We start from the raw sequence: 14,830 nt of genomic DNA, 5'->3' as shown, positions 1-14,830 counted from the left end.
AATACAAATGGTCAGTCTAGAAGTACAGTCCTGCTGTGAGTCATGAAGAAAATAAACCAGAACGGTGATTTTCTAAGGATTACACGGGATTTTTTTCAACCTGGTAATTATTTAATCAATAGAAGACTTTTTTTCCCCCTGAAGTTTGTTTTCTGATTCAAAAAATAGAGAAGCAGAGTGTCACTGTGTTTTAAATCACACTCAATCATCACAGCAGTCACATCAGGGGAGGTTCAGACTGGACATTAGGAAATACTACTTCTCTGAAAGAGTGGTCAGGCACTGGAATGGGTTGCCCAGGGAGGTGGTGGAGTCATCGAAACTGGAGGTGTTCAAGGAGCATTTGGACGTTCTATTGAGGGTCATGGTTGAGTGAGAACTATTGGTGATGGGTGGATGGTTGGACTAGGTGATCCTGTGGGTCTTTGCCAATGTTGGTGATTCTATGATCCTATGAACTAGGAAAGCTAAGGCCTTCATAGAGTTTAACCTGGCAATAGAGGTCAAGGACAACAGAAGGGGCTTATTCAAATATGCTGCAAACAAAACTAACACTAGAGGCAATGCCGGCCCGTTAATGAATGAGGTGGGTGCCCTGGTAACAGAGGATACAGAGAAGGTGGAGTTACTTAATGCAAGTAAGGATGGCAGCAGCACATCTCAGGGATGGTCCCCAAACCGGTACATGTGTTCACTTGTTGTCAAAACTCCAATGTGATGTATTTTTTGATTCTAATCAAGTTATGTGCATAACACCTTCCATCCCCATGCCGGGGGCTACTGCCAGCCTACTTCCATGTGGGCTGTGGGGCTGTGACCTCACAGAGCGATCCCCACCTGCCGGACTATGACCTCATGGCTCTGCCCATGTAAGCCAGCGGCCAGCACTTTGTCTCTCCCAGTGCGGTCGTGACCGGCTTTGAGCGATGGTTGTCGACAGCGTTCTCCTTATCCCCAGCCTCCTGCTCCTGGTGGCTGGGGTGTCTCTGCTCACCGCTTTCTGGCGCCGACAGGTAAGGAAATTTGAGGATGGGAGTTGCTTGAGGCCGGGTCACTCAGGGCTTTGGGGTGGGGGGTTAGGGCTGCCCCGCAAGCCCTGTCACTGTGCCACGTTCATGTGCCTGTAGGGTTCTGACCGGCGCCGGCAATGGTGGAGATGGTGGCAGCAAGCGGTATCGCTGAAGTCAGGTGAGTCCCCTGAGGGTCAGCCTGGCACATTGCCGGGCAGGGCCAGCCCTCCGGGGGAAGCCAAGCTTCATACCAGCCTCTGTCATGTAGCAGCCAGGCCAGGTGGGCCTGGAAGATCCCGCTGCCCCCTAACCTACTGTGGCTAAAGCCCACTCCGTGTTTTACAGGTGCTGAGAGGCAGGCAGGCAGGCGCGGGAGCCCCCTGTGCAGGCCATGTTGCTCCCAGCAGCAAGCATCACCGTGGCAGGGCAGTCCCATCCTGCCCCATGTCACCCAGCCAGGAAAGACCCGGCCTTTGTTGCAGCGTAACCTGTGCCCCTCTCTTCACACCGACTCTGCCACTGGTACCACGAGGCCTGCGGGGAAACCCGGCAGGCTTCCCGGACAGGACCAGCGCCCGCAGGTTCTGGTGGCACGTGGGACCCCCAGGATGTTCGGTCAGCGTTCGAGGCTAGGCAGTGGAGTTCAGGACCTGCCTCCTGAGATCCTCAGCTGCACAAAGCCGCCGGTGAAAGGGATGGTCTTTCAGGAGGGCCTTGTTCAAACAGAGGAGAGAAAACGCTGGTGGGAATACAAGACCAAGAGGCCTATTTGGCCTATGCGCCCCCCAGCACTTCCCAGAGGGCACAAGAAAGCAGGAGCAGCAGCAAGACCATCACGAGGACCAGCTTTGAGCCTGGAGGTAAAAGCAGACAGCCAAACTGAAACCTGCCAGCCCTTCAACTCTGGCTTCAGCAGCAACAGAAGCACAGAGCAATCGGACAGGCTCGCTATGGAAAGGCTGTACCGGCAGCTCCTGGTGTCCCTGAAACGGCCCAAGACCAAGAACGATTGCTAACAAGTCAGGCAGCGGAACTGAAGAACATCCTCCCTGTAACCTCTTCCTGCACACAGCCACCAGTGAAAGGGATGATCGTGCAGGTGAACATCCTTCAAACAGAGAAGGGGAAGTGCTGGTGGAAGAGCATACCAACACAGAACTGAATCTCAGCCCTAAGATCATTGTTTGCATCACACTATTTCAGTTGGAGGTCTTTCGCAGTTTTAAAAAGATAGTTTAATAAATGTCTCGCTAGTCTTCAGAGAATTGCTATCCTTATTTCTTGACTTTTAGCAATAAGAGCAAGCTCCCTCTGCGAGGAAGAGCTTCCGAGCAGGTAAGACTGCACTGGGGATGGGACCTGAAGCAAGAAGAGATGATGAAATGCTCTTCTGGGGGCTTTTGGAAGCCAGCAGAAGTGCTCTGCCTGTGCCAGGGGGCTGGCAGCCTGTGGGTGGGCTGCCGAGCCAGCGTGGGCGCAGCCGACACTGCCCACCCTGGACCCGGCTACCAGGCCATAAGCAGTCTCAGGGAGGGCGGCAGCCAGCTGCCACCCACAGAGCACGCAGGGTGAGCAAACGGTGTTGGTGTGTGCGCCTTGCTGGCTGCAGCCTGCACAGCAGGGCGTTGAGCCTCTGCCAATACACAAATGCCTGGCTATGAGACTGGTGCTACAGGCAGGGCGTTGGGTTCTTTGATAGCGGTTGGTTTTGTAAGACACCAGAGCTGACACTAATGCGTGGGAAAGGTTTATCTCACAGTGGCCAAAGGGTTCTGGGACAGGAATTAGAATGACAAATTCCGAGAGCTTTAAAGTAGATTGGAAGGGGGATGGGGTTGTAGCTGGACTTGCACTGGTGGGGCAGTGCTCTAGTACTGATCAAGGCCAGGTGGCCTTCCACCCCCCTAGGGTGAAATCGGCGTGCTCAGCTTGCTCCCTGAAATGCCTGTACACCAATGCATGCAGCGTGGGGAATAAGCAGGAGGAGTTAGAAATCCGTGTTTGAGCAGGAGATTAAGATCTGGTGGCAATTACAGAGACCTGGAGGGACAGATCACATGACTGGAATGTGGTCATGGGTGGCTATGTCCTTCTCAGGAAAGACAGGCCAGCAAGGCAAGGCGGTGGAGTTGCTCTTTATGTGAGAGAGCAACTAGAACGTATTGAGTACTGTCCAGGGGTTGATGAGGATGCGGAGCAGGTTGAGAGTATGCAGGTGGGAATTAAGGGGCAGGCTGGCATGCGTGGCACTGTTGTGGGTGTCTGTTACAGGCCACTGGATCAGAACTAAGAAGCTGACGAGGCCTTCTACAGGCAGCTGATAGCAGCCCCACAATTACAGGCCCCAGTTAATGTGGGAGATTTAAACTACCCTGATATGTGCCAGAAGGTCTACTCAGCCAACCAGCCACCAGCCATGCAAGAGGTTCCTCCAGTGCACTGGTGATAACTTCCTGATGCAAATGGAGGATGAGCCAACTAGGAGAGGAGTACTGCTGTATCTTGTTCTCGCTAACAAGGCGGGTCCAGTTGAAGTGGTGAAGGCTGAGGGCCGCCTTGGTTGCAGTGACCAGGAGATGACGGAGTTCAGGATCTCATGTGGCAGGATCAGAAAACCAAGCAGAATCGCAACCCTGGACTTCAGTGGGGCCACCTTGGTCCTTTTCTGGCAGTTGCTAGGGGAGATCCCATGGGACAGGGTACTTGAAGGTAAAGGGGCCCAAAATAGTTGGTTAGCATTCAGGGACTGCTTCTTCCAAGCTCATGATCAGAGCATCCCAAACAGGTAGGAAGTCAAGAAAGGGAGCCAGGAGACCTGCATGGTTAAACAGGGAACTGCTGGGCAAATTCAAGTGGAAGAGGAGAGTCTACAGATCGTGGAAGGAGGGGCTGGCCACCTGGGAGGAATATAAGACTCTTGTCAGAGGATGAAGGGAGGCAACTAGGAAAGCTAAGGCCTCCTTAGAGTTTAACCTGGCAAGAGCGGTCAAGGACAACAGAAGGGGCTTCTTCAAATACACTGCAGACAAAACTAACACTAGAGGCAATGCAGGCCCACTGATGAATGAGGTGGGTGCCCTGGTAACAGAGGATACAGAGAAGGCGAAGTTACTTAATGCCTTCTTTGTCTCTGTCTATACTGCTGGAGGCTGTCCTGAGGAGCCTAGATCTACATTGCTCAGAAATGAGCAATTATACCATCAATTACCCCCCCAAACTGCTCTATTTCTTACCTTCTTCGCTATGGTGGGGTGAATGACATGACGGAACAACTCAGCTAAGGAGAGGGGGGGCACACACCAGGTACAGTGCTGCACAAAGCTGTTTCAGTTTGAAGAAGATTCATTTAATTACCCATTAAAAAAGAACTGGTGTAGTGAGAACTACAAGCAAACAAAAACCACCTTCCCATTCTAACTTGTGTCCAACTCAGGTACGTGAAGTAAGGATGGCAGCAGCACATCTCGGGGATGGTCCCCGAACTGGTACATGTGTTCACTTGTTGTCAAAGCTCCAATGTGATGTATTTTTTGATTCTAATCAAGTTATGTGCATAACACCTTCCATCCCCATGCTGGGGGCTACTGCCAGCCTACTTCCATGTGGGCTGTGGGGCTGTGACCTCACAGAGCGATCCCCACCTGCCGGACTATGACCTCATGGCTCTGCCCATGTAAGCCAGCGGCCAGCACTTTGCCTCTCCCAGTGCGGTCGTGGCCAGCTTTGAGCGATGGTTGTCGACAGCGTTCTCCTTGTCCCCAGCCTCCTGCTCTTGGTGGCTGGGGTGTCTCTGCTCACTGCTTTCTGGCGCCGACAGGTAGGGAAATTTGAGGATGGGAGTTGCTTGAGGCCGGGTCACTCAGGGCTTTGGGGAGGGGGGTTAGGGCTGCTCCGCAAGCCCTGTCACTGTGCCATGTTCATGTGCCCGTAGGGTTCTGACCGGCGCCGACAATGGTGGAGGTGGTGGCAGCAAGCGGTATCACTGAAGTCAGGTGAGTCCCCTGAGGGTCAGCCTGGCACATTGCCGGGCAGGGCCAGCCCTCCGGGGGAAGCCAAGCTTCATACCAGCCTCTGTCATGTAGCAGCCAGGCCAGGTGGGCCTGGAAGATCCCGCTGCCCCCTAACCTACTGTGGCTCAGGCCCACTCCCTGTTTTACAGGTGCTGAGAGGCAGGCAGGCAGGCACGGGAGCCCCCTGTGCAGGCCATGTTGCTCCCAGCAGCAGGCATCACCGTGGCAGGGCAGTCCCATCCTGCCCCATGTCACCCAGCCAGGAAAGACCCGGCCTTTGTTGCAGCGTAACCTGTGCCCCTCTCTTCACACCGACTCTGCCACTGGTACCACGAGGCCTGCGGGGAAACCCGGCAGGCTTCCCGGACAGGACCAGCGCCCGCAGGTTCTGGTGGCACGTGGGACCCCCAGGATGTTCGGTCAGCATTCGAGGCTAGGCAGTGGAGTTCAGGACCTGCCACCTGAGATCCTCAGCTGCACAAAGCCGCCGGTGAAAGGGATGGTCTTTCAGGAGGGCCTTGTTCAAACAGAGGAGAGAAAACGCTGGTGGGAATACAAGACCAAGAGGCCTATTTGGCCTATGCGCCCCCCAGCACTTCCCAGAGGGCACAGGAAAGCAGGAGCAGCAGCAAGACCATCACGAGGACCAGCTTTGAGCCTGGAGGTAAAAGCAGACAGCCAAACTGAAACCTGCCAGCCCTTCAACTCTGGCTTCAGCGGCAGCAGAAGCACAGAGCAATCGGACAGGCTCGCTATGGAAAGGCTGTACCGGCAGCTCCTGGTGTCCCTGAAACGGCCCAAGACCAAGAACGATTGCTAACAAGTCAGGCTGCGGAACTGAAGAACATCCTCCCTGTAACCTCTTCCTGCACACAGCCACCAGTGAAAGGGATGATCGTGCAGGTGAACATCCTTCAAACAGAGGAGGGGAAGTGCTGGTGGAAGAGCATACCAACACAGAACTGGATCTCAGCCCTAAGATCATTGTTTGCATCACACTATTTCAGTTGGAGGTCTTTCGCAGTTTTAAAAAGATAGTTTAATAAATGTCTCGCTAGTCTTCAGAGAATTGCTATCCTTATTTCTTGACTTTTAGCAATAAGAGCAAGCTCCCTCTGCGAGGAAGAGCTTCCGAGCAGGTAAGACTGCACTGGGGATGGGACCTGAAGCAAGAAGAGATGATGAAATGCTCTTCTGGGGGCTTTTGGAAGCCAGCAGAAGTGCTCTGCCTGTGCCAGGGGGCTGGCAGCCTGTGGGTGGGCTGCCGAGCCAGCGTGGGCGCAGCCGACACTGCCCACCCTGGACCCGGCTACCAGGCCATAAGCAGTCTCAGGGAGGGCGGCAGCCAGCTGCCACCCACAGAGCACGCAGGGTGAGCAAACGGTGTTGGTGTGTGCGCCTTGCTGGCTGCAGCCTGCACAGCAGGGCGTTGAGCCTCTGCCAATACACAAATGCCTGGCTATGAGACTGGTGCTACAGGCAGGGCGTTGGGTTCTTTGATAGCGGTTGGTTTTGTAAGACACCAGAGCTGACACTAATGCGTGGGAAAGGTTTATCTCACAGTGGCCAAAGGGTTCTGGGACAGGAATTAGAATGACAAATTCCGAGAGCTTTAAAGTAGATTGGAAGGGGGATGGGGTTGTAGCTGGACTTGCACTGGTGGGGCAGTGCTCTAGTACTGATCAAGGCCAGGTGGCCTTCCACCCCCCTAGGGTGAAATCGGCGTGCTCAGCTTGCTCCCTGAAATGCCTGTACACCAATGCATGCAGCGTGGGGAATAAGCAGGAGGAGTTAGAAATCCGTGTTTGAGCAGGAGATTAAGATCTGGTGGCAATTACAGAGACCTGGAGGGACAGATCACATGACTGGAATGTGGTCATGGGTGGCTATGTCCTTCTCAGGAAAGACAGGCCAGCAAGGCAAGGCGGTGGAGTTGCTCTTTATGTGAGAGAGCAACTAGAACGTATTGAGTACTGTCCAGGGGTTGATGAGGATGCGGAGCAGGTTGAGAGTATGCAGGTGGGAATTAAGGGGCAGGCTGGCATGCGTGGCACTGTTGTGGGTGTCTGTTACAGGCCACTGGATCAGAACTAAGAAGCTGACGAGGCCTTCTACAGGCAGCTGATAGCAGCCCCACAATTACAGGCCCCAGTTAATGTGGGAGATTTAAACTACCCTGATATGTGCCAGAAGGTCTACTCAGCCAACCAGCCACCAGCCATGCAAGAGGTTCCTCCAGTGCACTGGTGATAACTTCCTGATGCAAATGGAGGATGAGCCAACTAGGAGAGGAGTACTGCTGTATCTTGTTCTCGCTAACAAGGCGGGTCCAGTTGAAGTGGTGAAGGCTGAGGGCCGCCTTGGTTGCAGTGACCAGGAGATGACGGAGTTCAGGATCTCATGTGGCAGGATCAGAAAACCAAGCAGAATCGCAACCCTGGACTTCAGTGGGGCCACCTTGGTCCTTTTCTGGCAGTTGCTAGGGGAGATCCCATGGGACAGGGTACTTGAAGGTAAAGGGGCCCAAAATAGTTGGTTAGCATTCAGGGACTGCTTCTTCCAAGCTCATGATCAGAGCATCCCAAACAGGTAGGAAGTCAAGAAAGGGAGCCAGGAGACCTGCATGGTTAAACAGGGAACTGCTGGGCAAATTCAAGTGGAAGAGGAGAGTCTACAGATCGTGGAAGGAGGGGCTGGCCACCTGGGAGGAATATAAGACTCTTGTCAGAGGATGAAGGGAGGCAACTAGGAAAGCTAAGGCCTCCTTAGAGTTTAACCTGGCAAGAGCGGTCAAGGACAACAGAAGGGGCTTCTTCAAATACACTGCAGACAAAACTAACACTAGAGGCAACACAGGCCCACTGATGAATGAGGTGGGTGCCCTGGTAACAGAGGATACAGAGAAGGCGAAGTTACTTAATGCCTTCTTTGTCTCTGTCTATACTGCTGGAGGCTGTCCTGAGGAGCCTAGATCTACATTGCTCAGAAATGAGCAATTATACCATCAATTACCCCCCCAGACTGCTCTATTTCTTACCTTCCTCACTATGGTGGGGTGAATGACATGATGGAACAACTCAGCTAAGGAGAGGGGGGGCACACACCAGGTACAGTGCTGCACAAAGCAGTTTCAGTTTGAAGACGATTCATTTAATTACCCATTAAAAAAGAACTGGTGTAGTGAGAACTACAAGCAAACAAAAACCACCTTCCCATTCTAACTTGTGTCCAACTCAGCTACGTGAAGTAAGGATGGCAGCAGCACATCTCGGGGATGGTCCCCGAACTGGTACATGTGTTCACTTGTTGTCAAAACTCCAATGTGATGTATTTTTTGATTCTACTCAAGTTATGTGCATAACACCTTCCATCCCCATGCTGGGGGCTACTGCCAGCCTACTTCCATGTGGGCTGTGGGGCTGTGACCTCACAGAGCGAGCCCCACCTGCCGGACTATGACCTCATGGCTCTGCCCATGTAAGACAGCGGCCAGCACTTTGTCTCTCCCAGTGCGGTCGTGGCCAGCTTTGAGCGATGGTTGTCGACAGCGTTCTCCTTGTCCCCAGCCTCCTGCTCCTGGTGGCTGGGGTGTCTCTGCTCACTGCTTTCTGGCGCCGACAGGTAGGGAAATTTGAGGATGGGAGTCACTTGAGGCTAGGTGACTCAGGGCTTGGGGGTGGGGGGTTAGGGCTGCCCCACAAGCCCTGTCACTGTGCCACGTTCATGTGCCCGTAGGGTTCTGACCGGCGCCGGCAATGGTGGAGATGGTGGCAGCAAGTGGTATCACTGAAGTCAGGTGAGTCCCCTGAGGGTCAACCTGGCACATTGCCGGGCAGGGCCAGCCCTCCAGGGGAAGCCAAGCTTCATACCAGCCTCTGTCATGTAGCAGCCAGGCCAGGTGGGCCTGGAAGATCCCGCTGCCCCCTAACCTACTGTGGCTCAGGCCCACTCCCTGTTTTACAGGTGCTGAGAGGCAGGCAGGCAGGCGCGGGAGCCCCCTGTGCAGGCCATGTTGCTCCCAGCAGCAAGCATCACCATGGCAGGGCAGTCCCATCCTGCCCCATGTCACCCAGCCAGGAAAGACCCAGCCTTTGTTGCAGCGTAACCTGTGCCCCTCTCTTCACACCAACTCTGCCACTGGTACCACGAGGCCTGCGGGGAAACCCGGCAGGCTTCCCGGACAGGACCAGCGCCCGCAGGTTCTGGTGGCACGTGGGACCCCCAGGATGTTCGGTCAGCGTTCAAGGCTAGGCAGTGGAGTTCAGGACCTGCCTCCTGAGATCCTCAGCTGCACAAAGCCACCGGTGAAAGGGATGGTCTTTCAGGAGGGCCTTGTTCAAACAGAGGAGAGAAAACGCTGGTGGGAATACAAGACCAAGAGGCCTATTTGGCCTATGCGCCCCCCAGCACTTCCCAGAGGGCACAAGAAAGCAGGAGCAGCAGCAAGACCATCACGAGGACCAGCTTTGAGCCTGGAGAAAAAAGCAGACAGCCAAACTGAAACCTGCCAGCCCTTCAACTCTGGCTTCAGCGGCAGCAGAAGCACAGAGCAATCGGACAGGCTCGCTATGGAAAGGCTGTACCGGCAGCTCCTGGTGTCCCTAAAACGGCCCAAGACCAAGAACGATTGCTAACAAGTCAGGCTGTGGAACTGAAGAACATCCTCCCTGTAACCTCTTCCTGCACACAGCCACCAGTGAAAGGGACGATCGTGAAGGAGAACATCCTTCAAACAGAGGAGGGGAAGTGCTGGTGGAAGAGCATACCAACAGAGAACTGGATCTCAGCCCTAAGATCATTGTTTGCATCACACTATTTCAGTTGGAGGTCTTTTGCAGTTTTAAAAAGATAGTTTAATAAATGTCTCGCTAGTCTTCAGAGAATTGCTATCCTTATTTCTTGACTTTTAGCAATAAGAGCAAGCTCCCTCTGCGAGGAAGAGCTTCCAAGCAGGTAAGACTGCACTGGGGATGGGACCTGAAGCAAGAAGAGCTGATGAAATGCTCTTCTGGGGGCTTTTGGAAGCCAGCAGAAGTGCTCTGCCTGTGCCAGGGGGCTGGCAGCCTGTGGGTGGGCTGCCGAGCCAGCGTGGGCGCAGCCGACACTGCCCACCCTGGACCAGGCTACCAGGCCATAAGCAGTCTCAGGGAGGGTGGCAGCCAGCTGCCACCCACAGAGCACGCAGGGTGAGCAAATGGTGAGCAAAGACTTCAGCAAAGCCTTTGACACTGTTTCCCACAGTATTCTCCTGCAGAAGCTGGCAGCCCATGGCTTGGACGGGGATAGTCTTGGCTGGGTAAGGAACTGTCTGGAGGGCCAGGCCCAGAGAGTGGTGGTGAATGGAGTTAAATCCAGCCTGTGACCGGTCACAAGTGGTGCTCCCCAGGGGTTGGTGCTGGGCCCTGTCCTCTTCAATATCTTTATTGATGACCTGGATGAGAGCATTGAGTGCCCCTTCAGTATGTTTGCAGATGACACCAAGCTGGCTGGAGGTGTCGATCTGTCTGGGGGTGGCGAGGCCCTGCAGAGGGGTCTGGACAGGCTGGATATCTGGGCTGAAGCCAATGGGATGAGATTCATCAAGAGCAAATACCAGGTCCTGCACTTTGGCCACAGCAACGCCAGGCAATGCTACAGGCTTGGGGCAGAGTGGTTGGAAGACTGTGTAGAGGAAATGGACCTGGGGGTATTGATTGATGCTCGACTGAACATGAGCCAGCAGTGTGTCCAGGTGGCATCCTGGTTTGTATCAGAAACAGTGTTGCCAGCAGGAACAGGGGAGTAATTGTCCCCCTGTACTCAGCCTGGTGAGGCCGTACCTCAAGTACTGTGTCCAGTTTTGGCCCCTCACTGCAAGAAAGATATTGAGGCCCTGGAGTGTGTTCTAAGAAGGGCAACAAAGCTGGTGAGAGGTCTGGAGCACAGGCCTTATGAGGAGCTGCTGAAGGAGCTGGGACTGTTCAGTCTGGAGAAGAGAAGGCTCAGGGGAGACCTTACTGCTCTCTATAACTACCTGAAGGCAGATTGTAGCGAGCTGGGGCTTGGCCTCTTCTCTCATGTAACTGGTGATAGGTCTAGAGGGAATGGCTTCAAGTTGCACCAGGGGAGGTTCAGGCTGGATGTTAGGAAATACTACTTCTGGTGGTCAGGCACTGGAATGGACTGCCCAGGGAGGTGGTGCAGTCACCGACCCTGGAGGTGTTCAAGGAACATTTGGACATTGTGTTGAGGGGCATTGTTGAGTGAGAACCATTGGTGACGGGTAGATGGTTGGACTGGGTGATCCTGTGAGTCTTTTCCAACCTTGGTGATTCTATGATTCTATCTAAGATTGTATGGAATATGAAAATAAGTATATAGGAAGAACCCAGAATACCCATAAACCACTGAGAGACAATTTGCTCCGGAATAAACCAAAACAAATAAAGATCAGTTTGTTTATACAAAATCTCTCCTTTGGTAACCGAGGGCTTTTGATAGCAAATAACACCACTGCTGATTTATGTATTTCTTCTATTTGTGGTAATCCAAAGTGATATGCAGATGATATACAGGATTATTTCATACATCTGTAAAATGCAATCTCTTCTTGAGGAAAAAAAATGCAATTGTTCTATGTCAACAATAATACACTATATGCTAAATCAGCAGCGTAGATTCTGGATATCTGACGTATAATTCCATTTAGAGGCGGAATGCATGAGCTGTCTGTTTTCCTCTTTTAAGAAAATGAGAAGATATGAATGCTGAAGAAAATGCCTAATTATATGCTGGAAAACCTTCCTCCAAACCAAAACCATATTATCTGATTAAGATATCATTTATTCTACATTATTTTTTCCATCTTTTTTTCTCTGAGATAAGTGTATTTTTTCCCTCTCAAAAAGAAATTTTAATTCCTTTAGTCCTGTTAGCAGGTGAAAAGCTTTATTTCTCTCTTTTTAATGAAAGTTTTAAGCCTTATGATTGTGAAGAAAAGATTAAAAGTCAGCAGCAAAGGTTCAATAACTGTAAATCAAATCACCCCTGTGAATCTCATATTTCTTTTCAAATTATCTGATGTCTGGGCAGTAATATCATAGAATCACAGAATGGTTTGGGTTGGAAGGAACCTTTAAGATCATGTAGTTCCAACCCCCTGCTATAGGCAGGGACACCTCCCTCTAGACCAGGTTGCTCACAGACCCATCCAGCCTGGCCTCGAACACCTCCAGGGAAGGGGCTTCCACAACCTCTCCTGGCAACCTGTCCCAGTGTTTCACCACACTCACAGTAAAGAATTTATTCCTAATAGCTCATCTAAATCTATCCTCTTTCAGTTTAAAGACATTTCCCCTTGTCCTCTTATAAAAAGTCCCTCCTCAGCTTTCCTGTAGGCCCCCTTCATGTAGTGGAAGGCCGCTATAAGGTCCCGCTGGAGCCTTCCTGTCTCCAAGCTGAAGAGCCCCAGCTCCCTCAGCCTGTCCCCATAAGGGAGGTGCTCCAGCTCTCTGATCATCTTCATGGCCCTCCTCCAGACCTACTCCAACAACTCCATATCTTTCTTGTGCTGGGGGCCCTAGAACTAGATGCTGTCATGCTTCTTTTGATGCAACCCAGGGTACAGTTGGCTTTCTGGGCTGCAAGCACACATTACCAGCTTATGTTGAGTCTTTCATCAACAGACACCCTCAAAGCCTTTTCCTCAGGGCTGCTCTCAAGCCGTTTTCTGCCCAGTCTGTATTTGTATTTGGGATTGCCCTGACCCAGATGCAGGACCTTGCACTTGTTGAACTTCATGAGGCTCTCTCACCTGTCCACCTCTCTAACCTGTTCAGGTCCCTCTGGGTGGCAGAGGGATATGATTCTTGGCAATTGAGGCAAAAGACCTTTGTATGCTGGGCACTGATAATATTGTAATTACTACCTCTTTATAGTTATTCGATGTAAAACCTTAGATTGTGTTATAGTCTTGACTCTGCATTCCAAGGTAATTGCAACAAATCTTGTTCAGATCGGAGAACTTCAGATGACTGGGAACAGTCAGTGGCACCAATAACAAAGAAATCAAGGTTTTACAGCTGGCAAAAATTTGTAAAACTCAGTAACCTGCACGATTTTACCTAGGTAGACTAGAAATGCTTTATACAATTTCATGAGCATATAATATAGTATTACTAGGTTTTAAAGCAGGGATGGGTTTATAGTATCTGAGAACGCATATTGCAGGGAAGAACAAATTGCCAATCTGTACTTAGCTGAATGTAAAACTGGAGTAAATTGGTTCAGGGCTGTTGTGTAAAACACCTTCACTCCAGCAGTCCAGATCCTAAAGTGCATCTTAGGTTTCTGATACAACTTTTAATCAAGTGTCTAATTTATAGGGCTGAAGCAGGCCTTCCAGAGTGAACATCTAGGTAATTCCCTGGGCGAGCACATGGGCTCTGCAGAACAAACAGCTCCACAGTACTTGGGGCTTTGGGGAACAAATGGATACTCGTGAGCCTTCAGCATCACTCAATATCTCAAAAGTCATTCAAAAGTCTGTTCAAATGCTGCCCTTCTCCATTCCCACTGAGAATACAAATTCTCATAGTTCTGACTGGTGTAACTAGTCAATATTCCCATTTGATATTGATTGGATGCTCGGCATTAATTTTCAGCATAATTCTGTTCCAGGTGTTTGTGCACTACAAGAGGCTTTTGTTTCTAAGCAAATTTTCTGTGATGGTAATTATCCCTCCTGCACTGTAATTCAAGCCTGAAAGTTGATTTATTCCCCATGTGTTCTTTGTAGAACTAAATGTGTAGTTGTTGCAATAGACTCACTTCTGACAAAGCTGATCTAAACACTTGCAGAAATGTCTCCTTGCCTTTGCAGTTATGAGCCTAATTAGTCAGTCAGCATTTTCACTGGTTTACAGATTTACAATGGCTCTCACCTATTAAGGAGGTGGGAGAAGGGAACAGCTGGGGCAGGGGGTGCCTCACTTCACAAGTATTTTAGTATGCGTTGAAAGTTGGAAGTGACAGTGGGTCAGAAAATCACAAACAGGTTTGGGTAGTGATTGTGATATTACTCTGAAGCCCCCTGGAATCAGCTCTATACTGCTACTTCATTCTGACTTGTTTCAGCTGGCACATTTAAAGTAAGATTATCTCATCTGTCATCTGTCTTGGCACATATCATGTCATTTCACACATAATTTGCTACCTAAAGAACAGCTTCTACTCCCTTTGTTCATCATATTCTGAGAACCATAACTACAAGAAAAAGCTCAAAATTCATTAAAAAAAAATGGGCAGTACTGGCTACTGTTCTGATAGCAGATTCCTTTCATGTCTTTCTTCTTTGCACGGATTCCACCAGAACTTGTGGTTTTCGAAAGGTTCTTCGCACACCATCCAACGCTCTTTGGCAGAAGGCACTGCTGGGGTGGCTTTTATTTTCAGACCTCTCTGGGGCACAAGGAGAAGTTTTTAGGCCCAGAGAAGCACATGCCCCATTCAAGAGTCAAACCCTGACCACATGTCCATGGATATACAAGTTGCGGTTCTGTTTTAAGACACCCAAGGAATATATATACCAAATATAAAACTAAACTTCTTGCTTTTCTGAGAGGGCACTGTGACTGGACGGAAACCATGGTAACGAGGGTGGCATCTGCTTGTTCCTCAGTGTTATGCACAGAGTGGGCTTTGAGCTTAGCAACAAAACCAAACCAATGAAGTTTAGCCCCACAGCACAGCTGCCTTCCTTGTCCCAGGCAGGACACGTGCCCAGTCTTCACACTTTCATATTCACTGATCCATCTTTTAGGCGTGCAACAA

At 51.0% G+C, this 14,830-nt stretch overlaps 2 protein-coding genes across 2 annotated transcripts; both read left to right on the top strand.

The window, feature by feature from the left end:
- The first annotated feature begins 296 nt into the window (after positions 1–296).
- On the top strand, positions 297–2,026 carry LOC121110426. The gene is made up of 3 exons (XM_040698302.1): positions 297–1,013; positions 1,128–1,188; positions 1,356–2,026. Exons 1-3 carry the CDS (start codon positions 927–929, stop codon positions 2,024–2,026), a joined length of 819 nt encoding a protein of 272 aa, XP_040554236.1. The 5' UTR covers positions 297–926.
- A 4,872-nt stretch (positions 2,027–6,898) lies between these two features.
- On the top strand, positions 6,899–9,898 carry LOC121113193. The gene is made up of 3 exons (XM_040698301.1): positions 6,899–7,039; positions 8,756–8,816; positions 8,984–9,898. The coding sequence occupies exons 1-3, from the start codon at positions 6,899–6,901 to the stop codon at positions 9,652–9,654; spliced, it is 873 nt and encodes a 290-aa protein (XP_040554235.1). The 3' UTR covers positions 9,655–9,898.
- The last annotated feature ends 4,932 nt before the right edge of the window (positions 9,899–14,830 follow it).

Source organism: Gallus gallus, chromosome 3, assembly GCF_016699485.2.
Source record: "Gallus gallus isolate bGalGal1 chromosome 3, bGalGal1.mat.broiler.GRCg7b, whole genome shotgun sequence".
NCBI lineage: Eukaryota > Metazoa > Chordata > Aves > Galliformes > Phasianidae > Gallus > Gallus gallus.
The sequence above is the reverse complement of the archived record's forward strand: the minus strand, read 5'-3'. Positions and strand labels throughout refer to the sequence as shown.

What these genes read in the sequence shown, in the direction of transcription:
- LOC121113193 (XM_040698301.1), top strand. Translation starts at nt 6,899, where the DNA reads ATGGGTGGCTATGTCCTTCTCAGGAAAGACAGGCCAGCAAGGCAAGGC. An exon ending in AGCAGGTTGAGAGTATGCAG is followed by an intron (nt 7,040 to 8,755) that starts GTGGGAATTAAG and finishes ATGTGCCCGTAG; the next exon opens with GGTTCTGACCGGCGCCGGCA. An exon ending in AGTGGTATCACTGAAGTCAG is followed by an intron (nt 8,817 to 8,983) that starts GTGAGTCCCCTG and finishes CCTGTTTTACAG; the next exon opens with GTGCTGAGAGGCAGGCAGGC.
- LOC121110426 (XM_040698302.1), top strand. Translation starts at nt 927, where the DNA reads ATGGTTGTCGACAGCGTTCTCCTTATCCCCAGCCTCCTGCTCCTGGTG. An exon ending in CCGCTTTCTGGCGCCGACAG is followed by an intron (nt 1,014 to 1,127) that starts GTAAGGAAATTT and finishes ATGTGCCTGTAG; the next exon opens with GGTTCTGACCGGCGCCGGCA. An exon ending in AGCGGTATCGCTGAAGTCAG is followed by an intron (nt 1,189 to 1,355) that starts GTGAGTCCCCTG and finishes CGTGTTTTACAG; the next exon opens with GTGCTGAGAGGCAGGCAGGC.